This window comes from Motacilla alba, unplaced genomic scaffold (genome assembly GCF_015832195.1).
Source record: "Motacilla alba alba isolate MOTALB_02 unplaced genomic scaffold, Motacilla_alba_V1.0_pri HiC_scaffold_28, whole genome shotgun sequence".
NCBI classification, from domain to species: Eukaryota; Metazoa; Chordata; class Aves; order Passeriformes; family Motacillidae; genus Motacilla; species Motacilla alba.
The window spans coordinates 10,413-36,554 of NW_024037374.1; the positions used below are offsets into that span (position 1 = coordinate 10,413).

The following is a 26,142-nucleotide window of genomic DNA, read 5'->3' on the forward strand; positions in this document are numbered from 1 at the left end:
GCCCCCTCCCAGATTAGCCACACCCCTTTCAGGTGAGCCACACCCCATACAGGTGAGCCACGCCCTATACAGGTGAGCCACTCCCACTCCAAGGCGAGCCACGCCCACCCACCTGTCTCACCTGACTCACCTGTTTTACCTGTCCCACGTGTGGCTCACCTGTGTCTCACCTGTGTCTCACCTGTGTCTCACCTGTGTCTCACCTGTCACTCACCTGTCTCACCTGTGTCTCACCTGTGCCTCACCTGTGTCTCACCTGTGGCTCACCTGTATCTCACCTGTCCCTCACCTGTCTCACCTGTATCTTACCTGTCACTCATTTGCATCTCACCTGCCACTTACCTGTCACCTGTATCTCACCTGTCACTCACCTGTCACTCACCTGTATATTACCTGTATGTTACCTGTCACTCACCTGTGTCTCACCTGTATCTCACCTGTCTCACCTGTGTCTCACCTGTCTCACCTGTCCCACCTGTGTCTCACCTGTCACTCACCTGTGTCTCACCTGTGTCTCACCTGTGTATCACCTGTATCTTACCTGTCACTCATTTGCATCTCACCTGCTACTTACCTGTCACCTGTATCTCACCTGTCACTCACCTGTGTCTCACCTGTGTCTCACCTGTGTATCACCTGTATCTCACCTGTCACTCATTTGCATCTCACCTGCCACTTACCTGTCACCTGTATCTCACCTGTCACTCACCTGTCACCTGTCATTCACCTGTATGTTACCTGTCACTCACCTGTGCCTCACCTGTCTCACCTGTCCCCAGCCCCGCCCCCAGGCCGGCGCCTGGAAGAAGCTGGAGGCGTCGCACGAGTACAAGAACCACAACCAGCTGCGGGAGTACCAGCTGGAGGGCGTCAACTGGCTGCTCTTCAACTGGTACAACAGGTGAGCACACCTGAGACAGGTAACATCACCTGGGACAGGTAACAACACCTGAGAGAGGTAACAACACTTGGGGAAGGGCTGGGACAGGTGAGGGTGCCAGCTGCGGGAGTACCAGCTGGAGGGCGTCAACTGGCTGCTCTTCAACTGGTACAACAGGTGAGCACACCTGGGGAACACCTGGGACAGGTGAGCACACCTGGGACAGGTAACAACACCTGGGGAAGGGCTGGGACAGGTGAGGGTGCCAGCTGCGGGAGTACCAGCTGGAGGGCGTCAACTGGCTGCTCTTCAACTGGTACAACAGGTGAGCACACCTGGGGGACAGGTGAGACAGGTGAGCACACCTGGGGAACACCTGAGGGGCTGGGGAAGGGCCGGGACAGGTGAGGGTGCCAGCTGCGGGAGTACCAGCTGGAGGGCGTCAACTGGCTGCTCTTCAACTGGTACAACAGGTGAGCACACCTGGGACAGGTGAGACAGGTGAGCACACCTGGGGAACACCTGAGGGGCTGGGGAAGGGCCGGGACAGGTGAGGGTACCTGTGCGGGAGTAGCAGCTGGAGGGCGTCAACTGGCTGCTCTTCAACTGGTACAACAGGTGAGCACACCTGGGGGACAGGTGAGCACACCTGGGACAGGTAACCACAGCTGGGAATGGGGAAACACCTGGGACAGGTGAGGGTACCTTACCTGTCTCAGGTGTGTTTCACGTGTACCTTATTTCCCAGGTACATGTTACGTGCCCCAGGTGTATCCCAGGTGTATTTTACCTGCGCTAGGTGTATTCCAAGTGTACCTTACCTGTCCCAGGTGTATCCCAGGTGTATCTTACCTGTCTCAGGTGTATCTCATGAGTACCTTACCTGTCCCAGGTGTATCCTAGGTGTCTCTTAGGTGCACGTTACCTGTTCCAGGTAAATCTTAAGTACATGTTACCTGTTCCAGGTGTATGTCAGGCATAGGTTACCTGTCCTAGGTGTATCCCAGGTGTACCTTACCTGTCTCAGGTGTACCTTACGTATCTCAGGTGTACCTTACCTGTGTCAGGTGTATATTAGGTGCACATTACTTGTCCCAGGTGTATCCTACACGTACCTCACCTGTGCTAGGTGCGTCTCACCTGTGCCAGGTGTATCTCGGGTGTAGGTTACCTGTCCCAGGTGTATCCTAGGTGTCTCTTAGATGCATGTTACCTGTCCCAGGTGTAACCTAAATGTACCTCACCTGTGCCAGGTGTACCTCACCTGCGCCAGGTGCGTCTCACCTGTGCCAGGTATGTCTCACCTGTCCCAGGTGTATCGGAGGTGTGTCTTAGATGCATGTTACCTGTCCCAGGTGTAACTTGTGTGTACTTCACCTGTGCCAGGTGTGTCTCACCTGTGCCAGGTGTATGTCAGGTGTAGGTTATCTGTCTCAGGTGTATCCTAGGTGTGTCTCAGGTACATGTTACCTGTCCCAGGAGTACCTTACCTGTCCCAGGTGTATTTCAGGTGTAGGTTACCTGTCCCAGGTGTATGCTAGGTGTCTCTTAGATACATGTTACCTTTTCCAGGTGTATCTCAGGTGCACGTTACCTGTCCCAGGTGTAACCTACACGTACCTCACTTGTGCCAGGTGTGCCTCACCTGTGCCAGGTGTATCTCAGGTGCATGTTACCTGTCCCGGGTGTATCCTAGGTGTATCTTAGGTGCATGTTACCTGTCTCAGGTGTATCTCAGGTGCATGTTACCTGTCCCAGGTGCAACCTACATGTACCTCACCTGTGCCAGGTGTGTCTCACCTGTGCCAGGTGTACGTCACTTGTTCCAGGTCTATCTCAGGTGTAGGTTACCTGTCCCAGGTGCATCTTTGGTGCATGTTACCTGTCCCAGGTGTATCCCAGGTGTACCTTACCTGTCTCAGGTGTACCTTACCTGTCTCAGGTGTATCTTAGGTGCATGTTACGTGTCCCGGGTGTAACCTACACGTACCTCACCTGCGCCAGCTGTACCTTACCTGTGCCAGGTGTACCTCACCTGTTCCACGTGTATCTCAGGTGTACTTTATGTGTCTCAGGTGTATCTCAGGTGTAGGTTACCTGCCCTAGCTGTATCCTAGGTGTATCTTAGGTACATGTTACCTGTCCCAGGTGCAACCTACATGTACCTCACCTGTGCCAGGTGCATCTCACTTGTCCCTGATGTATCTCAGGTGCATGTTACCTATCCCAGGTGTATCCTAGGTGTATCTTAAGTGCATGTTGCCTGTCCCAGGTGTATCTTAGGCACACGTTACCTGTCCCAGGTGTAGCCTATGCGTACCTCACCTGTGCCAGGTGTGTCTCACCTGTGCCAGGTGTATGTCACGTGTAGGTTACCTGTCCCAGGTGTATCCTAGGTGTCTCTTAGATGCATGTTACTGTCCCAGGTGTAGCCTAAATGTACCTCACCTGTGCCAGGTGTACCTCACCTGCGCCAGGTGCGTCTCACCTGTGCCAGGTATGTCTCACCTGTCCCAGGTGTATCGGAGGTGTGTCTTAGATGCATGTTACCTGTCCCAGGTGTAATTTGTATGTACTTCACCTGTGCCAGGTGTGTCTCACCTGTGCCAGGTGTATGTCAGGTGTAGGCTATCTGTCCCAGGTGTATCCTGGGTGTATATCAGGTGTTGGTTACCTGTCCCAGGTGTAACCTGTACGTACCTCACCTGCGCCAGGTGTGTCTCACCTGTGCCAGGTGTATGTCAGGTGTAGGTTATCTGTCCCAGGTGTATCCTGGGTGTATATCAGGTGTAGGTTACCTGTCCCAGGTGTAACCTGTATGTACCTCACCTGTGCCAGGTGTACCTCACCTGCGCCAGGTGCGTCTCACCTGTGCCAGGTGCGTCTCACCTGTGCCAGGTGTATCTCAGGTGTGCCTCACCTGCGCCAGGTGTGTCTCACCTGTGCCAGGTGTATGTCAGGTGTAGGTTATCTGTCCCAGGTGTAACCTGTACGTACCTCACCTGTGCCAGGTGCGTCTCACCTGCGCCAGGTGTATCTCAGGTGTGCCTCACCTGCGCCAGGTGTGTCTCACCTGTCCCAGCTGTATCAGAGGTGTATCCTAGATGCATGTTACCTGTCCCAGTTGTATCCTGTACGTACCTCACCTGTGCCAGGTGTACCTCACCTGTGCTAGGTGTATCTCAGGTGCGCCTCACCTGCGCCAGGTGAGCCTCACCCGTGCCCTCCCCTGCAGGCAGAACTGCATCCTGGCGGACGAGATGGGGCTGGGCAAGACGATCCAGTCGATCGCCTTCCTGCAGGAGGTGCACGGCGCAGGTGTGCGCGGCCCCTACCTGGTGATCGCGCCGCTCTCCACCATCGCCAACTGGGAGCGCGAGTTCGGCACCTGGACGGGCCTGAACACCATCGTCTACCACGGCAGCCTGGCCAGCCGGCAGATGATCCAGCAGTACGAGATGTACTGCAAGGACAGCAAGGTGAGCTCACCTGGGCACTGTGACACACCTGTGACACACCTGTATGGGGTCTGTGACACACCTGTATGGGGTTAGTGGCACACCTGTGCACACCTGTGCGCGCCACGGCAGCCTGGGCAGCCGGCAGATGATCCAGCAGTACGAGATGTACTGCAAGGACAGCAAGGTGAGCTCACCTGGGCACACCTGTGCCTTGTAACACACCTGTATTGTATGTATGGCACACCTGTATGGGGTTAATGGCACACCTGTGCACGCCTCGGCAGCCTGGCCAGCCGGGAGATGATCCAGCAGTACGAGATGTACTGCAAGGACAGCAAGGTGAGCTCACCTGGGCATGTGACACACCTGTATGGGGGCTGTAACACACCTCTATTGTGTGTACAATACACCTGTATGGGGTTAATGGCACACCTGTGCACACCTGTGCGCGCCACGGCAGCCTGGGCAGCCGGCAGATGATCCAGCAGTACGAGATGTACTGCAAGGACAGCAAGGTGAGCTCACCTGGGCACACCTGGGCACTCTAACACACCTGTATGGGGTCTGTGACACACCTGTATGGGGTCTGTGACACACCTGTATGGGGTTAATGGCACACCTGTGCACACCTGTGCGCGCCACGGCAGCCTGGGCAGCCGGCAGATGATCCAGCAGTACGAGATGTACTGCAAGGACAGCAAGGTGAGCTCACCTGGGCACACCTGGGCACACCTGTGCACCTGCAGGGCCGGCTGATCCCAGGCGCGTACAAGTTCGACGCGCTCATCACCACCTTCGAGATGATCCTGTCCCTCCTTCCCCACCTGTGTCTCACCTGTCCCACCTGTCTCACCTGTCTGGGTGTGTCTTACCTGTCCTACCTGTCTCACCTGTCTTACCTGTCTGTCTCACCTGTCTCACCTGTCTCACCTGTCTGGATGTGTCACACCTGTCTCACCTGTCTCACCTGTCTGGGTGTGTCACACCTGTCTCACCTGTCTGGATGTGTCTCACCTGTCTCACCTGTCTCACTTGTCTGGGTGTGTCACACCTGTCTCACCTGTCTTACCTGTCTGTCTCACCTGTCTCACCTGTCTCACCTGTCTGGGTGTGTCACACCTGTCCCACCTGTCTGGGTGCGTCTCACCTGTCCTACCTGTCTCACCTGTCTGTCTCACCTGTCCCACCTGTCTCACCTGTCTGGGTGTGTCTCACCTGTCTCACCTGTCTCACCTGTCCCACCTGTCCCACCTGCAGGGCCGGCTGATCCCAGGCGCGTACAAGTTCGACGCGCTCATCACCACCTTCGAGATGATCCTGTCCCTCCTTCCCACCTGTGTCTCACCTGTCTCACCTGTCTGGGTGTGTCACACCTGCCTCACCTGTCTTACCTGTCTGACCTGTCCCACTTGTCTCACTTGTCTGTCTCACCTGTCCCACCTGTCTGGGTGTGTCTCATCTGTCTCACCTGTCTTACCTGTCTTATCTGTGTCACCTGTCTCACCTGAGTGCATCACACCTGTCTCACCTGGCTTACCTGTCTGACCGGTCCCACCTGTCTCACCTGTGTCTCACCTGTCTCACCTGTCTGGGTGTGTCACACCTGTCTCACCTGTCTTACCTGTCTGACCTGTCCCTCCTTCCCCACCCGTGTCTCACCTGTCTCACCTGTCTCACCTGTCTGGGTGTGTCCCACCTGTCCCACTTGTCTCACCTGTCTCACCTGTCTCACCTGCAGGGCCGGCTGATCCCAGGTGCATACAAGTTCGACGCGCTGATCACGACGTTCGAGATGATCCTGTCCCTCCTTCCCACCCGTGTCTCACCTGTCCCACCTGTCTCACCTGTCTCACCTGTCCCACCTGTCTCACCTGTCTCACCTGTCCCACCTGTCTCACCTGTCTGGGTGTGTCTCACCTGCAGGGCCGGCTGATCCCAGGCGCGTACAAGTTCGACGCGCTCATCACCACCTTCGAGATGATCCTGTCCCTTCTTCCCCACCCGTGTCCCACCTGTCTCACCTGTCCCACCTGTCCCACCTGTCTGACCTGTCCCACCTGTCTGGGTGTGTCTCACTTGTCTCACCTGTCTTATCTGTCTGACCTGTCCCTCCTTCCCCACCCGTGTCTCACCTGTCTCACCTGTCTCACCTGTCTGGGTGTGTCTCACCTGTCTCACCTGTCTCACCTGTCCCACCTGTCTCACCTGTCCCACCTGTCTCACCTGTCTGGGTGTGTCTCACCTGCAGGGCCGGCTGATCCCAGGTGCGTACAAGTTCGACGCGCTGATCACGACCTTCGAGATGATCCTGTCCCTCCTTCCCCACCCGTGTCTCACCTGTCCCACCTGTCCCACCTGTCCCACCTGTCTGGGTGTGTCCCACCTGTCCCACTTGTCTCACCTGTCTCACCTGTCTCACCTGCAGGGCCGGCTGATCCCAGGTGCGTACAAGTTCGACGCGCTGATCACGACGTTCGAGATGATCCTGTCCGACTGCCCCGAGCTGCGCGAGGTGCAGTGGCGCTGCGTGGTCATCGACGAGGCGCACCGGCTCAAGAACCGGCACTGCAAGCTGCTGGACAGCCTCAAGCACATGGACCTGGTGAGGAGGCACACCTGGGCACACCTGGGCACACCTGGGCACACCTGGGCACACACCTGAGGGGGTTTGGGATCATCCTGAGGGGGTTTGGGGTCATACCTGGGGTCACACCTGGGGCGCACCGGCTCAAGAAGCGGCACTGCAAGCTGCTGGACAGCCTCAAGCACATGGACCTGGTGAGGAGGCACACCTGGGCACACCTGGGCACACCTGGGCACACCTGGGCACACACCTGAGGGGGTTTGGGGTCATACCTGGGGTTATACCTGCATACACCACCTCAAGAACCGGCACTGCAAGCTGCTGGACAGCCTCAAGCACATGGACCTGGTGAGGAGGCACACCTGGGCACACCTGGGCACACCTGGGCACACCTGGGCACACACCTGAGGGGGTTTGGGGTCATACCTGGGGTTATACCTGCATACACCACCTCAAGAACCGGCACTGCAAGCTGCTCGACAGCCTCAAGCACATGGACCTGGTGAGTAGGCACACCTGGGCACACCTGGGCACACCTGGGCACACCTGGGGTACACAGGGATACACCTGGGTACAGGTGGGATACACACCTGGGGCGCACCGGCTCAAGAAGCGGCACTGCAAGCTGCTGGACAGCCTCAAGCACATGGACCTGGTCAGTGCCACACACCTGGGCACACCTGGGCACACCTGGGGTACACAGGGATACACCTGGGTACAGGTGGGATACACACCTGGGGCGCACCGCCTCAAGAACCGGCACTGCAAGCTGCTGGACAGCCTCAAGCACATGGACCTGGTGAGGAGACACACCTGGGCACACCTGGGCACACCTGGGCACACACCTGAGGTGTTCGGAGTCACAGACCAAGTCAAGAGCTTGCACTGCGAGCTGCTTTCTGCCGCGTTGTACCTGTCCTACCTGCGTCTCACCTGTCGCTCGCTTGTCCTTCACCTGTGCCTTACCTGTTCCTCACCTGGGCTACCTGTATCATTCATTTCTCTCCTTACCTGTCTCACCTGTGTCACCTGCGTCACCTGCAGGAGCACAAGGTGCTGCTGACGGGCACGCCGCTGCAGAACACGGCCGAGGAGCTCTTCAGCCCCACCTGTCCCACCTGTCCCACCTGTCCCACCTGTATCTCACCTGTATCACCCATTTCTCTCATTACCTGTGTCACCTGTGTCACACCTGTGTGTCACCTGTGTTACCTGCAGGAGCACAAGGCGCTGCTGACGGGCACGCCGCTGCAGAACACGGTCGAGGAGCTCTTCAGCCCCACCTGTCCCACCTGTATCTCACCTGTATCTCACCTGTATCACATGTTCTCTCCTTACCTGTCTCACCTGTGTCACCTGTGTCACCTGCAGGAGCACAAGGTGCTGCTGACGGGCACGCCGCTGCAGAACACGGCCGAGGAGCTCTTCAGCCCCACCTGTACCTCACCTGTATCTCACCTGTATCTCACCTGTCTCACCTGTATCACCCATTTATCTCATTACCTGTGTCACCTGTGTCTCACCTGTGTGTCACCTGTGTCACCTGCAGGAGCACAAGGTGCTGCTGACGGGCACGCCGCTGCAGAACACGGCCGAGGAGCTCTTCAGCCTCACCTGTCCCACCTGTATCTCACCTGTCCCACCTGTATCACATGTTTTCCCCTCACCTGTCTCACCTGTCTCACCTGTGTCACCTGCAGGAGCACAAGGTGCTGCTGACGGGCACGCCGCTGCAGAACACGGTCGAGGAGCTCTTCAGCCCCACCTGTCCCACCTGTACCTCACCTGTATCACATGTTCTCTCATTACCTGTGTCACCTGTCTCACCTGTGTCTCACCTGTGTCTCACCTGCAGGAGCACAAGGTGCTGCTGACGGGCACGCCGCTGCAGAACACGGTCGAGGAGCTCTTCAGCCTCCTGCACTTCCTGGAGCCCTCGCAGTTCCCCTCCGAGGCCGAGTTCCTCAAGGACTTCGGCGACCTCAAGACCGAGGAGCAGGTGAGCGGCGCACCTGGGGGCGCACCTGGGGGCGCACCTGGGGAGGGCTGGGAGGGGCTTGGGGTCGTGTTACGGCTTTGTGAAAGGATTTGGGGCTCACCTGGGCGCACCTGGGCACACCTGAGCACACCTGGGTACACCTGAGCACACTTGGGCACACCTGAGCACACCTGGGCGCACCTGGGCACACCTGGGAGGCACCTGGGGAGGGCTGGGAAGGGTTTGAGGTCATGTTATGGCTTTGTGAAAGGATTTGGGGCTCACCTGGGCGCACCTGAGCACACCTGAGCACACCTGGGCACACCTGAGCTCACCTGGGCACACCTGGGAGGCACCTGGGAGGCACCTGGGGAGGGCTGGGAAGGGTTTGAGGTCATGTTATGGCTTTGTGAAAGGATTTGGGGCTCACCTGAGCACACCTGGGCACACCTGGGTGTACCTGAGTACACCTGGGCACACCTGGGCGCACCTGGGCACACCTGGGAGGCACCTGGGGAGGGCTGGGAGGGGTTTGAAGTCGTGTTATGGCTTTGTGAAAGGATTTGGGGCTCACCTCGGTACACCTGGGCACACCTGGGCACACCTGGGCACACCTGGGTGGATTGGAGACTTCCAAAGCCTGCTCAGGTGTGCCAGGTGTGGCTGTAGCCGCTCTCAGGTGTGATAGGTGTGGCTGTAGTCAGTCCCAGGTGTGCCAGGTGTGGCTGTAGCCGTTCTCAGGTGTGGCTGTAGCTGTTTTCAGGTGTGCCAGGTGTGCCTGTAGGTGCTTTCAGGTGTGCCAGGTGTGCCTGTAGGTGCTCTCAGGTGTGCCAGGTGTGGCTGTAGTCAGTCTCAGGTGTGCCAGGTGTGGCTGTAGTCAGTCCCAGGTGTGCCAGGTGTGGCTGTAGGTGCTCTCAGGTGTACCAGGTGTGGCTGTAGCCGCTCTCAGGTGTGCCAGGTGTGGCTGTAGCATCGCTCAGGTGTGACAGGTGTGGCTGTAGCGGCTCTCAGGTGTGCCAGGTGTGGCTGTAGCCGCTCTCAGGTGTGACAGGTGTGGCTGTAGCCACTCGTAGCCGTCTCTGGGTAGTCCCCGGACCTTGCCCAGATGTGACAGGTGTTTCCAGGTGTGACAGGTGTGGCTGTAGTGGCTCCCAGGTGTGATAGGTGTGGCTGTAGCTGCTCTCAGGTGTGGCAGGTATGGCTGTAGCCGCTTTCAGGTGTGACAGGTGTGGCTGTAGTGGCTCCCAGGTGTGACAGGTGCCGCTGTAGTGGCTCCCAGGTGAGACAGCTGTGGCTGTAGCTGCTTTCAGGTGTGACAGGTGTGGCTGTAGTGGTTCTCAGGTGTGACAGGTGTCGCTGTAGTCACTCGTAGCCATCTCTGGGTAGTCCCCAGAGCTTGTCCAGGTGTGACAGGTGTGTCTCACCTGCGCAGGTGCAGAAGCTGCAGGCGCTGCTGAAGCCCATGCACTTTCACGTGTCTCACCTGTGTTACCTGTCTCACCTGTCTTACCTGTCTCACTTGTCTCACCTGTATCTTACCTGTCTCACCTGTCTCACCTGTATCTTACCTGTGTCATCTGTCTCACCTATATTTCATGTGTCTCACCTGTCTCACCTGTATCTCACCTGTTTCTCTTGTCTCACCTGTATCTCACCTGTCTCAGCTGTCTCATCTGTATTTTACCTGTCTCAGCTGTCTCACCATCTCACCTGTATCTTACTTGCCTGATCTGTATCTCACGTGTATCTCAGTTGACTCACCTGTCTCACCTGTATCTCACCTGTCTCACCTGCGCAGGTGCAGAAGCTGCAGGCGCTGCTGAAGCCGATGATGCTTTATTTGTCTCACCTGTGTTACCTGTCTCACCTGCGCAGGTGCAGAAGCTGCAGGCGCTGCTGAAGCCCATGCTGCTTTACCTGTCTCACCTGTGTTACCTGTCTGCGCAGGTGCAGAAGCTGCAGGCGCTGCTGAAGCCCATGCTGCTTTACCTGTCTCACCTGTGTTACCTGTCTGCGCAGGTGCAGAAGCTGCAGGCGCTGCTGAAGCCCATGCTGCTTCACCTGTCTCACCTGTATCTCACCTGTCTCACCTGCACAGGTGCAGAAGCTGCAGGCGCTGCTGAAGCCCGTGCTGCTTTACCTGTCTCACCTGTCTCTCACCTGTCTCACCCGCGCAGGTGCAGAAGCTGCAGGCGCTGCTGAAGCCGATGATGCTTTATTTGTCTCACCTGTGTCTCACCTGTCTCCCCAGGTGCAGAAGCTGCAGGCGCTGCTGAAGCCGATGATGCTTTATTTGTCTCACCTGTGTTACCTGTCTCACCTGCGCAGGTGCAGAAGCTGCAGGCGCTGCTGAAGCCGATGATGCTGCGGCGGCTCAAGGAGGACGTGGAGAAGAACCTGGCGCCCAAGCAGGAGACCATCATCGAGGTGGAGCTGACCAACGCGCAGAAGCGCCTCTACCGCGCCATCCTGGAGCGCAACTTCGCCTACCTGGCGCGCGGGGCGGGGCACGGCAACGTGCCCAACCTGCTCAACACCATGATGGAGCTGCGCAAGTGCTGCAACCACCCCTACCTCATCAACGGTGAGCGCCTGGGCGCACCTGGGCACACCTGGGCACACCTGGGCACACCTGGGCACACCTGGGTGCTGGTACTGACACGTACAGATACACCTGGGCACACCTGGGTACCGGTACTGACACATACAGGCACACCTGGGCACACCTGGGCACACCTGGGCACACGTAGGTACCAGTACGGACACATACAGGCACACCTGAGCACACCTGGGGTACACACAGGCACACCTGGGCACACCTGGGCACACGTGGGTACCAGTACTGACACATACAGGTACACCTGGGCACACCTGGGTACCGGTACTGACACATACAGGCACACCTGGGCACACCTGGGGTACACACAGGCACACCTGGGCACACCTGGGCACACCTGGACACACTTGAAGGCACATACAGATATATCTGGGCACACCTGGGCACACCTGGGCACACCTGGGTACCGGTACTGACACATACAGGTACACCTGAGCACACCTGGGGTACACACAGATACACCTGGGCACACCTGGGCACAGGCGGCGCCATCCTGGAGCGCAACTTCGCCTACCTGGCGCGCGGGGCGGGGCACGGCAACGTGCCCAACCTGCTCAACACCATGATGGAGCTGCGCAAGTGCTGCAACCACCCCTACCTCATCAACGGTGAGCGCCTGGGGGCACCTGGGCACACCTGGGCACACCTGGGCACACCTGGGTACACCTGGGCACACCTGGGCGCCGGTACTGACACGTACAGGTACACCTGGGTACACCTGGGCACACCTAGGTACCGGTACTGACGCACACAGATACACCTGGGCACACCTGGGCACACCTGGGCACACCTGGGTGCTGGTATGGACACACACAGATACACCTGTGCACACCTGGGCACACCTGGGGTGCACACAGGTACACCTGTGCACACCTGGGCACACCTGGGTGCCGGTACTGACACATACAGGCACACCTGGGCACACCTGGGCACACCTGGGCGCAGGCGGCGCCATCCTGGAGCGCAACTTCGCCTACCTGGCGCGCGGGGCGGGGCACGGCAACGTGCCCAACCTGCTCAACACCATGATGGAGCTGCGCAAGTGCTGCAACCACCCCTACCTCATCAACGGTGAGCACCTGGGCACACCTGGGCACACCTGGGCACACCTGGGCACACCTGGGTATGCCTGGGCATGCCTAAGTATGGGTACTGACACGTACAGGCACACCTGGGCACACCTGGGCACACCTGGGCACACCTGGGTGCCGGTACGGACACACACAGATACACCTGTGCACACCTGGGCACACCTGGGTACTGGTACTGACACGTACAGATACACCTTGGCACACCTGGGTACCGGTACTGACACATACAGGTACACCTGGGCACACTTGGGCACACCTGGGGTACACACAGATACACCTGGGCACACCTGGGCACACCTGGGTACCGGTACTGACACACACAGGTACACCTAGGCACACCTGGGCACACCTAGGCACAGGCGGCGCTATCCTGGAGCGCAGCTTCGCCTACCTGGCGCGCGGGGCGGGGCACGGCAACGTGCCCAACCTGCTCAACACCATGATGGAGCTGCGCAAGTGCTGCAACCACCCCTACCTCATCAACGGTGAGCACCTGGGCACACCTGGGCACACCTGGGCACACCTGGGCACACCTGGGCACACCTGGGTGCTGGTACGGACACACACAGATACACCTGGGCACACCTGGGCACACCTGGGCACACCTGGGCACACCTGGGTGCCGGTACTGACATATACAGGTACACCTGGGCACACCTGGGTACACTTGGGTACCGATACTGACACACACAGATACACCTGGGCACACCTGGGCACACCTGGGTACCGGTACTGACACACACAGATACACCTGGGCACACCTGGGCACACCTGGGTACACCTGGGTACCGATACTGACACACACAGGCACACCTGGGCACACCTGGGCGCAGGCGGCGCCATCCTGGAGCGCAACTTCGCCTACCTGGCGCGCGGGGCGGGGCACGGCAACGTGCCCAACCTGCTCAACACCATGATGGAGCTGCGCAAGTGCTGCAACCACCCCTACCTCATCAACGGTGAGCGCCTGGGCGCACCTGGGCACACCTGGGCACACCTGGGCACACCTGGGTGCTGGTATGGACACACACAGATACACCTGGGCACACCTGGGCGCACCTGGGGTACACGCAGATACACCTGAGCACACCTGGGCACACCTAGGTACCGGTACTGACACACACAGATACACCTGGGCACACCTGGGCACACCTGGGTGCCGGTACTGACACATACAGGCACACCTGGGCGCACCTGGGCACACCTGGGTGCCGGTACTGACACATACAGGCACACCTGGGCACACCTGGGCACACCTGGGTGCCGGTACGGGCACACACAGATACACCTGTGCACACCTGGGCACACCTGGGTATGCCTGGGCATGCCTAAGTACGGGTACTGACATATACAGGCACACCTGGGCACACCTGGGCACACCTGGGTACCAGTACTGACACATACAGGTACACCTGGGCACACCTGGGGTACACACAGATACACCTGGGCACACCTGGTGGTCAGTGATGGTCAGTGATGGTCAGTGCTGGTGGTCAGTGGTCTCACCTGTCCCTCACCTGTCCCTCACCTGTCCCAGGTGCGCAGGAGCAGATCGTGGCCGAGCTGCGCGCCTCATGGGGGGTCATGGGGTGATCTCAGGGGAGGTTTGATGGATCCACAGGTGGTCAGTGATGGTGGTCAATGGTCTCACCTGTGTCCCACCTGTGTCCCTCACCTGTGTCCCACCTGCGGCAGGTGCAGAGGAGCAGATCGTGGCCGAGCTGCGCGCCTCATGGGGGTCACGGGTTGGTTTCAGTGATGGTCACTGCTGGTCAGTGGTGGTCAGTGATGGTCAGTGATGGTCAGTGATGGTCTCACCTGTGTCCCACCTGTGTCTCAGCTGTGTCCCACCTGTCCCAGGTGCGGAGGAGCAGATCGTGGCCGAGCTGCGCGCCTCATGGGGGTCATGGGGTGATCTTGGGGATGGTTTGATTGATCCATGGGTGGTCACTGCTGGTCAGTAGTGGTCAGTGATGGTCAGTGATGGTCTCACCTGTGTCTCACCTGTCCCTCACCTGTGGCAGGTGCGCAGGAGCAGATCGTGGCCGAGCTGCGCGCCTCAAGGGGGGTCATGGGTTGGTTTCAGTGATGGTCAGTGCTGGTCAGTGCTGGTCAGTGCTGGTCAGTAGTGGTCAGTGATGGTCAGTGATGATGGTCAATGGTCTCACCTGTGTCCCTCACCTGTCCCAGGTGCGGAGGAGCAGATCGTGGCCGAGCTGCGCGCCTCATGGGGGTCATGGGTTGGTTTCAGTGATGGTCTGATGGATCCACAGGTGGTCAGTGATGGTGGTCAGTGGTCTCACCTGTCCCTCACCTGCGGCAGGTGCGGAGGAGCAGATCGTGGCCGAGCTGCGCGCCTCAAGGGGGCTTATAGAGTGATCTCAGGGGGGTTTGATGGATCCACAGGTGGTCACTGCTGGTCAGTGATGGTCAGTGATGGTCTCACCTGTGTCCCACCTGTCCCTCACCTGTGTCCCACCTGTCCCAGGTGTGGAGGAGCAGATCGTGGCCGAGCTGCGCGCCTCATGGGGGTCATGGGTTGGTTTCAGTGGTGGTCAGCAATGGTCAGTGATGGTCAGTGATGGTCAGTGATGGTCACTGCTGGTCGCTGCTGGTCAGTGATGGTCAGTGATGGTCTCACCTGTGTCTCACCTGTCCCTCACCTGTCCCAGGTGCGGAGGAGCAGATCGTGGCCGAGCTGCGCGCCTCATGGGGGGTCATGGGTTGGTTTCAGTGCTGGTCAGTGCTGGTCAGTGCTGGTCAGTGGTGGTCAGTGATGGTCACTGCTGGTCGCTGCTGGTCAGTGATGGTCAGTGATGGTCTCACCTGTGTCTCACCTGTGTCCCACCTGTGCCAGGTGCGGAGGAGCAGATCGTGGCGGAGCTGCGTGCTTCATGGGGGTCATGGGTTGGTTTCAGTGCTGGTCAGTGATGGTCAGTGATGATGGTCAATGGTCTCACCTGTGTCCCACCTGTGTCTCACCTGTCTCTCACCTGTCCCTCACCTGTGGCAGGTGCGCAGGAGCAGATCGTGGCGGAGCTGCGTGCCTCATGGGGGTCATGGGTTGGTTTCAGTGCTGGTCAGTGCTGGTCAGTGCTGGTCAGTGGTGGTCAGTGATGGTCTCACCTGTGTCTCACCTGTCCCTCACCTGTCCCAGGTGCGGAGGAGCAGATCGTGGCCGAGCTGCGCGCCTCATGGGGATCATGGGTTGATCTTGGGGATGGTTTGATGGATCCACAGGTGGTCAGTGATGGTCAATGGTCCCACCTGTGTCTCACCTGTCCCTCACCTGTCCCTCACCTGTCCCAGGTGCGGAGGAGCAGATCGTGGCGGAGCTGCGCGCCTCGCTGCCCGCGCCGGCGCCGCCGGACCTGGCGCTGCAGGCGCTGGTGCGCTCGGCCGGCAAGCTGGTGCTGCTGGACAAGCTGCTGCCGCGGCTGCGCGCCGGCGGCCACAAGGTGCTGGTCTTCTCGCAGATGGTGCGCTGCCTGGACATCCTGGAGGACTACCTCATCCAGAAACGGTGAGTGCGTTTGGGGGGAAAACGGGGGATTTTGGGAAAAATGGAAAAAAAATGAAATAATGGGGAAAAAATGGGAAAAAATGGGGTTTTGGGGGAAAAAACTGCAAAAAATGGGGAAAATGAGGAAAAGGACAGCGCGTGGAGGTCCACCTGGACATCCTGGAGGATTGCCTCATCCAGAAACGGTCAGCGGGGTTTGGGGGGAAAACGGGGGGTTTTGGGAAAAATGAAAAAAAAATGAAATAATGGGGAAAAACAGGAAAAAATTGGGGTTTTGGGAAAGGGAAGGGGGAAAAATGGGAGGTGGAGGTGCACCTGGATATCCTGGAGGAGTGCCTCGTCCAGAAACGGTCAGCGGGGTTTGGGGGGAAAACGGGCGGGTTTGGGAAAAAACGGGAAAAATGGGAAAAAACCAAAAAAAAATGGGAAAAAAACAAAAAAAAAGGGAAAAAATGGGGTAAAAATGGAGAAAAATGGAGAAAAATGGGAGGTGGAGGTCCACCTGGACATCCTGGAGGAGTGCCTCATCCAGAAACGGTCAGCGGGGTTTGGGGGGAAAACGGGCGGGTTTGGGAAAAATGAAAAAAAATATAAAATAATGGGGAAAAAAATGGGCAAAAAATGGTAAAAAATGGAGAAAAACGGGAAAAGAACGGGAGCTGGAGGTCCACCTGGACATCCTGGAGGACTACCTCATCCAGAAACGGTCAGCGGGGTTTGGGGGGAAAACGGGGGATTTTGGGAAAAATGGAAAAAAAATGAAATTATGGGGAAAAACGGGGAAAAAATGGGGAAAAAATGGAGAAAAAATTGCAAAAAAATGGGGATAAATGGGTGAAAAATGGGAGGTGGAGGTCCACCTGGACATCCTGGAGGAGTGCCTCGTCCAGAAATGGTCAGCGGGGTTTGGGGGGGAAAACGGGCGGGTTTGGGAAAAAATGGGGAAAATGAGAAAAAAGGCGAAAAATTGAGAGAAAAATGGGGTAAAAATGGAGAAAAATGGGAGGTGGAGGTCCACCTGGTCATTCTGAAAGTCCACCTGGACATCCTGGAGGAGTGCCTCATCCAGAAACGGTCAGCGGGGTTGGGGGGAAAAGGGGGGATTTTGGGAAAAACGGAAAAAAATTGGGAAAAAAAACAAAAAAAATGGGAAAAAAAACAAAAAAAAAGGGAAAAAATGGAGAAAAACGGGATAAAACGGGAGAAGAACGGGGCGTGGAGGTCCACCTGGACATCCTGGAGGAGTGCCTCATCCAGAAACGGTGAGTGGGGTTGGGGGAAAACGGGCGGGTTTGGGAAAAACGGAAAAAATGGGGAGAAAAACAAAAAAAATGGGAAAAAAACAAAAAAAAAAGGGAAAAAATGGGGATAAATGGGGAAAAAATGGGAGCTGGAGGTGCACCTGGACATCCTGGAGGACTGCCTCATCCAGAAACGGTCAGCGGGGTTGGGGGGAAAACGGGCGGGTTTGGGAAAAATGAAAAAAAATGAAATAATGGGGAAAAACGGGGAAAAAAGGGTAAAAAATGGAGAAAAAATTGCAAAAAAATGGGAAAAAGTGGAGAAAAATGGGGGGTGGAGGTCCACCTGGTCATTCTGAAAGTCCACCTGGACATCCTGGAGGAGTGCCTCGTCCAGAAACGGTCAGCGGGGTTTGGGGGGAAAACGGGCGGGTTTGGGAAAAACGGAAAAAATATGAAATAATGGGGAAAAATGGGAAAAAAAATGGGGAAAATGGGGATAAATGGAGAAAAATGGGGAAAAAGTGGAGAAAAATGGGAGGTGGAGGTCCACCTGGACACCTTGGAGCTCCACCTGGCCATCCCGGAGGTCTATCTAAACATCTTGGAGGACTTCCTCATCCAGAAATAGTCAGAGTTTGGGGTGAAAAACGGGGATTTTGAGCAAAAACATGGAAAAATTTAGGTTTAAAGAGAAAAAAAGGAGATTTTGGTCCCCAGCCGGGGTCACCCTCGGCTTTTGGGACCCCCGGAGCCCCGCGGCGGCCTCGGCGACCGCGGTGACGCCGTCGTCCCCCCGGCAGGTACCCGTACGAGCGCATCGACGGGCGCGTGCGCGGCAACCTGCGGCAGGCGGCCATCGACCGCTTCAGCCGGCCCGACTCGGACCGCTTCGTCTTCCTGCTGTGCACGCGCGCCGGCGGGCTGGGCATCAACCTGACGGCCGCCGACACCTGCATCATCTTCGACTCCGACTGGAACCCCCAGAACGACCTCCAGGTGCGCCGCCCCGGGGGGCTCGGGGCGCTGGCGTGGGGTCTCACGGGGGTTTGGGGTGGTGGGACAGGATCTATCAAGGGTTTGGGGTGGTGGGATGGGGTTTTGGGGTGGTGGGGTGGGGTCTCAGAGGGGTTTGGGGTCGTTGGGTGGGGTCTCAGAGGGGTTTGGGGTCGTTGGGTGGGGTCTCCCAGGGGTTTGGGGTGGTGGGACAATATCTATCAAGGGTTTGGGGTGGTGGGGTGGGGTCTCAGGGGGGTTTGGGGTGGTGGGATGGGGGTTTGGGGTGGTGGGTTGGGGTCTCCTGGGGGTTTGGGGTCATTGAGTGGGGTTTTGGGGTGGTGGGGTGGGGTCTCACGGGGGTTTGGGGTGGTGGGATGGGGTCTCCTGGGGGTTTGGGGTGGTGGGGTGGGGTTTTGGGGTGGTGGGTTGGGGTCTCAGGGGGGTTTTCGGGTGGTGGGGTGAGGTCTCCTGGGGGTTTGGGGTGGTTGGGTTGGGTTTTGGGGTGGTGGGTTGGGGTTTCAGTAGGGTTTGGGGTGGTGGGGTGGGGTCTGGCGGGGGTTTGGGGTCATTGGGTGGGGGTTTGGGGTGGTGGGGTGGGGGCTGGCAGGGGTTTGGGGTGGTGGGGTGGGGTCTCAGTAGGGTTTGGGGTGGTGGGACAGTATCTATCAAGGGTTTGGGGTGCTGGGGTGGGGTCTCAGGGGGGTTCGGGGTGGTTGGGTTGGGGTTTGGGGTGGTGGGATGGGGGTTTGGGGTGGTGGGGTGGGGTCTCACAGGGGTTTGGGGTGGTGGGATGGGGTCTCAGGGGGTTTTGGGGTGGTGGGGTGGGGTCTGCTGGAGGTTTGGGGTGGTGGGATGGGCTCTACCAAGGGTTTGGGGTCTCAAGTTGGGGTTTGGGGTCTTAAGGTGGGGTTTGAGGTCTCAGGGTGGGGTTTTGGGGTCTCAGGGTGGGATTTGGGGTGGTGGGATGGGGTTTCAAGGTGGGGTTTGGGGTCTTGGGGTGGGATTTTGGGGTCTCAGGTTGGGACTTTGGGGTGGTGGAGTTGGGATTTGGGGCGGTGGGGTAGGGTCTCAGGGGGGTTTGGGGTGGTGGGGTGGGGTCTCAGTGGGTTTTGGGGTGGTGGGGTGGGGTCTCAGGGGATTTTGGTGTCTTTGGGTGGGGGTTTGGGGTGGTGGGATGGGGTTTCAAGGTGGATTTTGGGGTCTCAGGGTGGCTTTGGGGTGGTGGGATGGGGTCTGCTGGGGGTTTGGGGTCTCAAGGTGGGGTTTTGGGGTCTCAGGGCCGGATTTTGGGGTCGTTGGGTGGGGTTTGGGGTCTCAGGGTGGGATTTGGGGTGGTGGGATGGGGTCTCAAGGTGGATTTTGGGGTCTCGGGGTGGCTTTGGGGTCATTGGGTGGGATTTTTGGATCTCTGGGTGGGATTTTGGAGTGTCGGGGTGGAATTTGGGGTCTCAGGGTGGTTTTGGGGTCTCAGGGTGGGATTTTGGGGTCTCAGGGTGGGATTTGGAGTGGTGGGATGGGGTTTCAAGGTGGAGTTTGGGGTCTCAAGTTGGGGTTTGGGGTCTCGTGGTGGGATTTTGGGGTCTCAGGGTGGGATTTTGGGGTGGTGGGATGGGGTCTACCAGGGTTTGTGATCTCGGGGTGGCTTTGGGGTCCCGGCGCCGTGTCCCGGCGCCCCCCGGCGCTGACCCCCTGCCGGGCGCGTCCCCGCAGGCGCAGGCGCGGTGCCACCGCATCGGGCAGAGCAAGGCGGTGAAGGTCTACCGGCTGATCACGCGCAACTCCTACGAGCGCGAGATGTTCGACAAGGCCAGCCTGAAGCTGGGCCTGGACAAGGCCGTGCTGCAGTCCATGAGCGGCCGCGAGGGCAGCATCGCCGGGGTCAGCGCCGGGGACCGCGGTGGGCTGGGGTGGCCTGGGGGGCCGGGGCGGGGTGATCCCAAGTTGGGGTGATCCGAAGTTGGGGTTCTTCAACGTTGAGTTCTTCAAAGTTGAGGTTCTTCAAGTTGGGGTTCTCCAAAGTTGAGGTTCTTCAACGTTGAGTTCTCCAAAGTTGAGGTTCTTCAACGTTGGGGTTCTTCAAGTTGCGGTTCTGCAGGTTGAGGTTCTTCACATTGAGGTTCTCCAAAGTTGAGGTTGTCCAAGTTGAGGTTCTTCAAAGTTGAGGTTCTTCAAGTTGAGGTTCTCCAAAGTTGAGGTTCTTCAAGTTGGGGATCCTTCAAAGTTGAGGTTCTTCAAGTTGGGGTTCTTGTAGTTGAGGTTCTCCAAAGTTGAGGTGCTCCAAAGTTTGGATTCTTCAAAGTTGAGGTTCTCCAAAGTTGAGGTTCTTCAAGGTGGGGATCCTCCAAGTTGGGGTTCTTCAAGTTGGGGTTCTTCACGTTGAGGTTTACCAAACTTGAGGTTCTCCAAGTTGAATTTTCCCAAGTTGAGGTTCTTCAAGTTGGGGTTCTTCAAAGTTGAGGTTCTTCAAGTTTGGGTTCTTCAACATTGAGGTTCTTCAAAGTTGAGGTTCTCCAAGTTGTGGTTGTTCAAAGTTGAGGTTCTTCAAGTTGGGGATCCTTCAAAGTTGAGGTTCTTCAAAGTTGAGGTTCTTGTGGTTGAGGTTCTCCAAAGTTGAGGTTTTCCAAAGTTGAGGTGCTCCAAAGTTTGGATTCTTCAAAGTTGAGGTGCTCCAAGTTGAGGTTCTCCAAAGTTGAGGTTCTCCAAGTTGTGGTTGTTCAAAGTTGAGGTTCTTCAAGTTAGGGATCCTTCAAAGTTGGGGTTCTCCAAAGTTGAGGTTGTAGAAAGTTGAGGTTCTTCAAGTTGAGGTTCTCCCAAGTTGGAGTTTTCTAAAGTTGGGGTTCTCCCAAGTTGGGGTTCTTCACGTTGAGGTTTTCCAAAGTTGAGGTTCTCTAAGTTGAGGTTTACCAAAGTTGGGGTGCTCCAAAGTTGGGGTGCTCTGAAGTTGGGGTTCTTCAAGTTGAGGTTCTTCAAGTTGGGGATCCTTCAAAGTTGGGGTTCTCCAAAGTTGAGTTTTTTCGAAGTTGAGGTTCTGCAAGTTGAGGTTCTCCAAAGTTGGGGTTCTTCAACGTTGAGTTTTTCCAAGTTGGGGTTCTTCAAAGTTGGGGTTGTTAAAGTTGGGGTTCTCCAAAGTTGGGGTTCTTCAACGTTGAGTTTTTCCAAGTTGGGGTTCTTCAAAGTTCAGGTTCTTCAAGTTGGGGTTCTCCAAAGTTGAGGTTCTTCAAGTTAAGATTCTCCAAAGTTGAGGTTCTTCAAGGTGGGGATCCTCCAAGTTGGGGTTCTTCAAGTTGGGGTTCTTCACGTTGAGGTTTACCAAACTTAAGGTTCTCCAAGTTGAATTTTCCCAAGTTGAGGTTCTTCAAGTTGAAGTTCTTCATGTTGAGGTTGTAGAAAGTTGAGGTTCTTCAAGTTGGGGTTCTCCAAAGTTGGGGTTCTTCATGTTGGGGTTCTCCAAAGTTGGGGTTCTTCAAGTTGGTGTTCTTCAAAGTTGAGGTTCTTCAAGTTTGGGTTCTTCAACATTGAGGTTCTTCAAAGTTGAGGTTCTCCAAGTTGTGGTTGTTCAAAGTTGAGGTTCTTCAAGTTGGAGATCCTTCAAAGTTGAGGTTCTCCAAAGTTGAGGTGCTCCAAAGTTGAGGTGCTCCAAAGTTTGGATTCTTCAAAGTTGGGGTTCTTCAAGGTTGAGGTGCTCCAAGTTGAGGTTCTCCAAAGTTGGGGTTCTCCAAAGTTGAGGTTCTCCGAAGTTGAGGTTCTTAGAAGTTGAGTTTTTTCGAAGTTGAGGTGCTCCAAAGTTGGGGTTCTTCAACGTTGAGTTTTTCCAAGTTGGGGTTCTCCGAAGTTGAGGTTCTTCAAGGTGGGGATCCTCCAAGTTGGGGTTCTTCAACGTTGAAGTGCTCCAAGTTGAGGTTCTTCTAAGTTGAGGTTTACCAAAGTTGGGGTTCTCCAAAGTTGGGGTCCTCCAAAGTTGAGTTTGTCCAGTTGAGGTTCTCCAGTTGAGGTTCTCCCAGTTGGGATTCTCCCAGTTGGGGTTCTCCAAAGTTGACGTTCTCCAAAGTTGAGTTTCTTCCAGTTGAGGGTCTCCAGTTGAGGTTCTCCAGTTGAGGTTCTCCAAAATTTATGTTCTCTAAAGTTGAGGTTCTCCAAAGTTGGGGTTCTTCGGAGTTGAGGTTCTTCCAGTTGAGGGTCTCCAGTTGGGGTCTGGAGGGATTTTGGGGTCTCCTCACCGCGGTGATCCATCGGTGCCACGCCCGCAGATCCAGCAGTTCTCCCAGTTGAGGTTCTCCAGTTGAGGTTCTCCAAAGTTGACGTTCTCTAAAGTTGACGTTCTCCCAGTTGAGGTTCTCCAAAGTTGACGTTCTCTAAAGTTTACGTTCTCCAAAGTTGAGCTACTCCAGTTGAGGTTCTGCCAGTTGAGGTTGTCCAAGTTGAACTTTTCCAGTTGAGTTTCTCCAGTTGGGGTTCTTCAGATTGAGGTCCTCCAAAGTTGAGGTTCTTCCAGTTGAGTTTCTCCCACTTGAGGTTCTCCAGTTGAGGTTCTCCAGGTTCTCCAAGTTGAGGTTGTTGAAAGTTGAGCTTTCCCAGTTGAGTTTCTCCAGTTGGGGTTCTTCAGATCAGTTGAGGTTCTCCAGTTGGGATTCTCCCAGTTGAGGTTCTCCAAAGTTGACGTTGTCTAAAATTGACGTTCTCCAAAGTTGGGTTTCTCCAGTTGAGGGTCTTCAGTTGGGTCATGAGGGGTTTTGGGGTCCCCTCACCGCGGTGATCCGTCGGTGCCGCGCCCGCAGATCCAGCAGTTCTCCACTTGAGATTGTCCAAGTTGACGTTCTCTAAAATTGACGTTCTCCAAAGTTGGGTTTCTCCAAGTTGAGGTTCTCCAGTTGGGGTTCTTCCAGTTGAGGGTCTCCAGTTGGGGTCTGGAAGGGTTTTGGGGTCCATGAGGGGTTTCGGGGTCCCCCGCGTCGCGGTGACCCGCCGGTGCCGCGCCCGCAGATCCAGCAGTTCTTCAGTTGAGATTGTCCAAGTTGACGTTCTTCAAACTTGACATTGTCCAAAGTTGAGCTTCTCCAGTTGAGCTTCTCCAAGTTGAGATTGTCCAAGTTGACGTTCTCCAAAGTTGAGCGTCTTCAGTTGAGTTTTTTCAAGTTGAGGGTCTCCAGTTGGGGTCTGGAAGGATTTTGGGGTCCATGAGGGGTCTCGGGGTGTCCCCCGCGTCGCGGTGACCCGCCGGTGCCGTGCCCGCAGATCCAGCAGTTCTCCAGTTGAGGTTCTCCAGTTGGGTTTCTCCAGTTGAGGGTCTCCAGTTGGGGTCTGGAGGGATTTCGGGGTCCCCTCACCGCGGTGATCCATCGGTGCCGCGCCCCGCAGATCCAGCAGTTCTCCAGTTGAGGTTCTCCAAAGTTGACGTTCTCTAAAATTGACGTTCTCCAAAGTTGGGTTTCTCCAGTTGAGGGTCTCCAGTTGGGGTCTGGAAGGGTTTTGGGGTCCATGAGGGGTCTCGGGGTGTCCCCCGTGTCGCGGTGACCCGCCGGTGCCGCGCCCGCAGATCCAGCAGTTCTCCAGTTGAGGTTCTCCCAGTTGAGATTGTCCGAGTTGACGTTCTCCAAAGTTGGGTTTCTCCAGTTGAGGGTCTCCAGTTGGGGTCTGGAAGGGTTTTGGGGTCCATGAAGGGTTTCGGGGTGTCCCCCCCGTTGCGGTGATCCGTCGGTGCCGCGCCCGCAGATCCAGCAGTTCTCCAGTTGAGGTTCTCCAGTTGAGGTTCTCCAAAGTTGACGTTCTCTAAAGTTTACGTTCTCCCAGTTGAGGTTCTCCAAAGTTGACGTTGTCTAAAATTGACGTTCTCCAAAGTTGGGTTTCTCCAAGTTGAGGGTCTCCAGTTGGGTCATGAGGGGTTTTGGGGTCCCCTCACCGCGGTGATCCGTCGGTGCCGCGCCCGCAGATCCAGCAGTTCTCCAGTTGAGGTTCTCCAGTTGAGGTTCTCCAAAGTTGACGTTCTCCAAAGTTGGGTTTCTCCAAGTTGAGGTTCTCCAGTTGGGTTTCTCCAGTTGGGGTTCTGCAGTTGGGGTCTGGAAGGGTTTTGGGGTCCACGAAGGGTCTCGGGGTGTCCCCCGCGTCGCGGTGATCCGCCGGTGCCGCGCCCGCAGATCCAGCAGTTCTCCAGTTGAGATTGTCCAAGTTGACGTTCTCCAAAGTTGGGTTTCTCCAGTTGAGGGTCTCCAGTTGGGGTCTGGAGGGATTTTGGGGTCCATGAGGGGTCTCGGGGCGTCCCCCGCGTCGCGGTGACCCGCCGGTGCCGCGCCCGCAGATCCAGCAGTTCTCCAAGAAGGAGATCGAGGACCTGCTGCGCAAGGGCGCCTACGCCGCCATCATGGACGAGGACGACGAGGGCGCCAAGTTCTGCGAGGAGGACATCGAGCAGATCCTGCTGCGCCGCACCACCACCATCACCATCGAGAGCGAGGGCAAGGGCTCCACCTTCGCCAAGGTGCGCCCCAGGGCCGGGCGGGGCCGGGCGGGGGCCGGGTGGGGTCACACGAGGTGCTGGGCGGGGCTGGGTGAGGTCCAGGTGTGTCCAGGTGGGGTTTAACGAGGTCCAGGTAGGGTTGGGTGGGGTCCAGGTGGGGCTGGGCGGGGTCCCACCACGTCCAGGTGTCTCCAGATGGGGGTGGGTGGGGCTGGGCGGGGTCCAGGTGTGTCCAGGTGGGGTTCCACAAGGTTCGGGTGGGGTCAGATGGGGTCCAGGTGGGGCTGGGCGGGGTCCAGGTGGGGCTGGGCGGGGTCCCATGAGGTCCAGGTGTCTCCAGGTGGGGTCCCATGAGGTCCAGGTGTGTCCAGGTGGGGTCCCATGGGGTCCAGGTGGGGTCCTATGAGGTCCAGGTGTCTCCAGGTGGGGTCTCATGAGGTCCAGGTGGGCCTGGGCGGGGTGCAGGTGGGGCTGGGTGGGGTCCCACAAGGTCTAGGTGGGGCTGGGCGGGGTCCAGGTGGGGTCACACGGGGTCCAGGTGGGGCTGGGTGGGGTCCCATGAGGTCCAGGTGTCGTTGGGTGGGGCTGGGCAGGGTCCAGGTGGGGCTGGGCGGGGTCCAGGTGTCTCCAGGTGGGGGTGGGTGGGGCTGGGTGGGGTTCCACGGGGTCCAGGTGTGTCCAGGTGGGGCCAGGCGGGGTCCAGGTGGGGCTGGGGGGAGTTCCACAAGGTCCAGGTGTGTCCAGGTGGGGTCCCATGAGGTCCACGTGGGGCTGGGCGGTGCTGGGCGGGGTCCAGGTGGGGCTGGGCGGGGTCCCATAAGGTCCAGGTGTCTCCAGGTGGGGCCAGGCGGGGCCGGGCGGGGTCCAGGTGGGGGTGGGTGGGGCTGGGTGGGGTTCCATGTGGTCCAGGTGTGTCCAGGTGGGGTCCCATGAGGTCCAGGTGGGGCTGAGCAGGGTCCAGGTGTGTCCAGGTGGGGCTGGGCAGGGTCCAGGTGTGTCCAGGTGGGGTCCCACGGGGTCCAGGTGGGGTCCCACAAGGTCCAGGTGAGGCTGGGTGGGGTCAAGGTGGGGCTGGGTGAGGGCTCACAAGGTCCAGGTGTGTCCAGGTGGGGTCTCATGAGGTCCAGGTGGGGCTGGGTGGGGTCCCACGAGGTACAGGTGGGGCTGGGTGGGGTCCTACCAGGTCCAGGTGTGTCCAGGTGGGGTCCCACAAGGTCCAGGTGTGTCCAGGTGGGGCTGGGTGGAGCTGGGCAGGGTCCAGGTGGGGCTGGGGGGGTTCCAGGTGTGTCCAGGTGGGGCTGGGTGGCCACCAGGGAG

The 26,142-nt window shown here is 57.5% G+C and overlaps 2 protein-coding genes and 1 long non-coding RNA gene across 3 annotated transcripts in view; 2 read left to right on the forward strand and 1 right to left on the reverse strand.

Annotated features, from left to right (window-relative positions):
* The window catches only part of LOC119696246 (fructose-bisphosphate aldolase A-like), a gene marked incomplete at its 5' end in the record, with an annotated part of 10,214 nt that extends 10,138 nt beyond the window's left edge, over positions 1-76 (forward strand). The window contains one exon of the mRNA XM_038125969.1: positions 53-76. Within this exon, the coding sequence (XP_037981897.1) occupies positions 53-76 (24 nt within the window). The remainder of the gene's footprint in view (positions 1-52) is intronic.
* Positions 77-716: 640 nt separating this feature from the next.
* The window catches only part of LOC119696247 (chromodomain-helicase-DNA-binding protein 8-like), a 39,295-nt gene continuing 13,869 nt past the window's right edge, over positions 717-26,142 (forward strand). The window contains exons 1-12 of the mRNA XM_038125970.1: positions 717-901; positions 4,116-4,400; positions 4,626-4,709; positions 4,802-4,856; positions 4,918-5,043; positions 6,767-6,943; positions 8,781-8,924; positions 11,232-11,485; positions 15,973-16,134; positions 18,179-18,374; positions 20,085-20,252; positions 24,667-24,846. Of these exons, the coding sequence (XP_037981898.1) occupies positions 732-901; positions 4,116-4,400; positions 4,626-4,709; positions 4,802-4,856; positions 4,918-5,043; positions 6,767-6,943; positions 8,781-8,924; positions 11,232-11,485; positions 15,973-16,134; positions 18,179-18,374; positions 20,085-20,252; positions 24,667-24,846 (2,001 nt within the window). The 5' untranslated portion in view covers positions 717-731. The remainder of the gene's footprint in view (positions 902-4,115; positions 4,401-4,625; positions 4,710-4,801; positions 4,857-4,917; positions 5,044-6,766; positions 6,944-8,780; positions 8,925-11,231; positions 11,486-15,972; positions 16,135-18,178; positions 18,375-20,084; positions 20,253-24,666; positions 24,847-26,142) is intronic.
* LOC119696419 lies at positions 11,569-12,421 on the reverse strand. The gene is made up of 3 exons (XR_005255581.1): positions 12,404-12,421; positions 11,983-12,176; positions 11,569-11,587 (listed from the first exon to the last, which is right to left on the reverse strand). It is a non-coding gene; the product is annotated as an uncharacterized LOC119696419 (long non-coding RNA).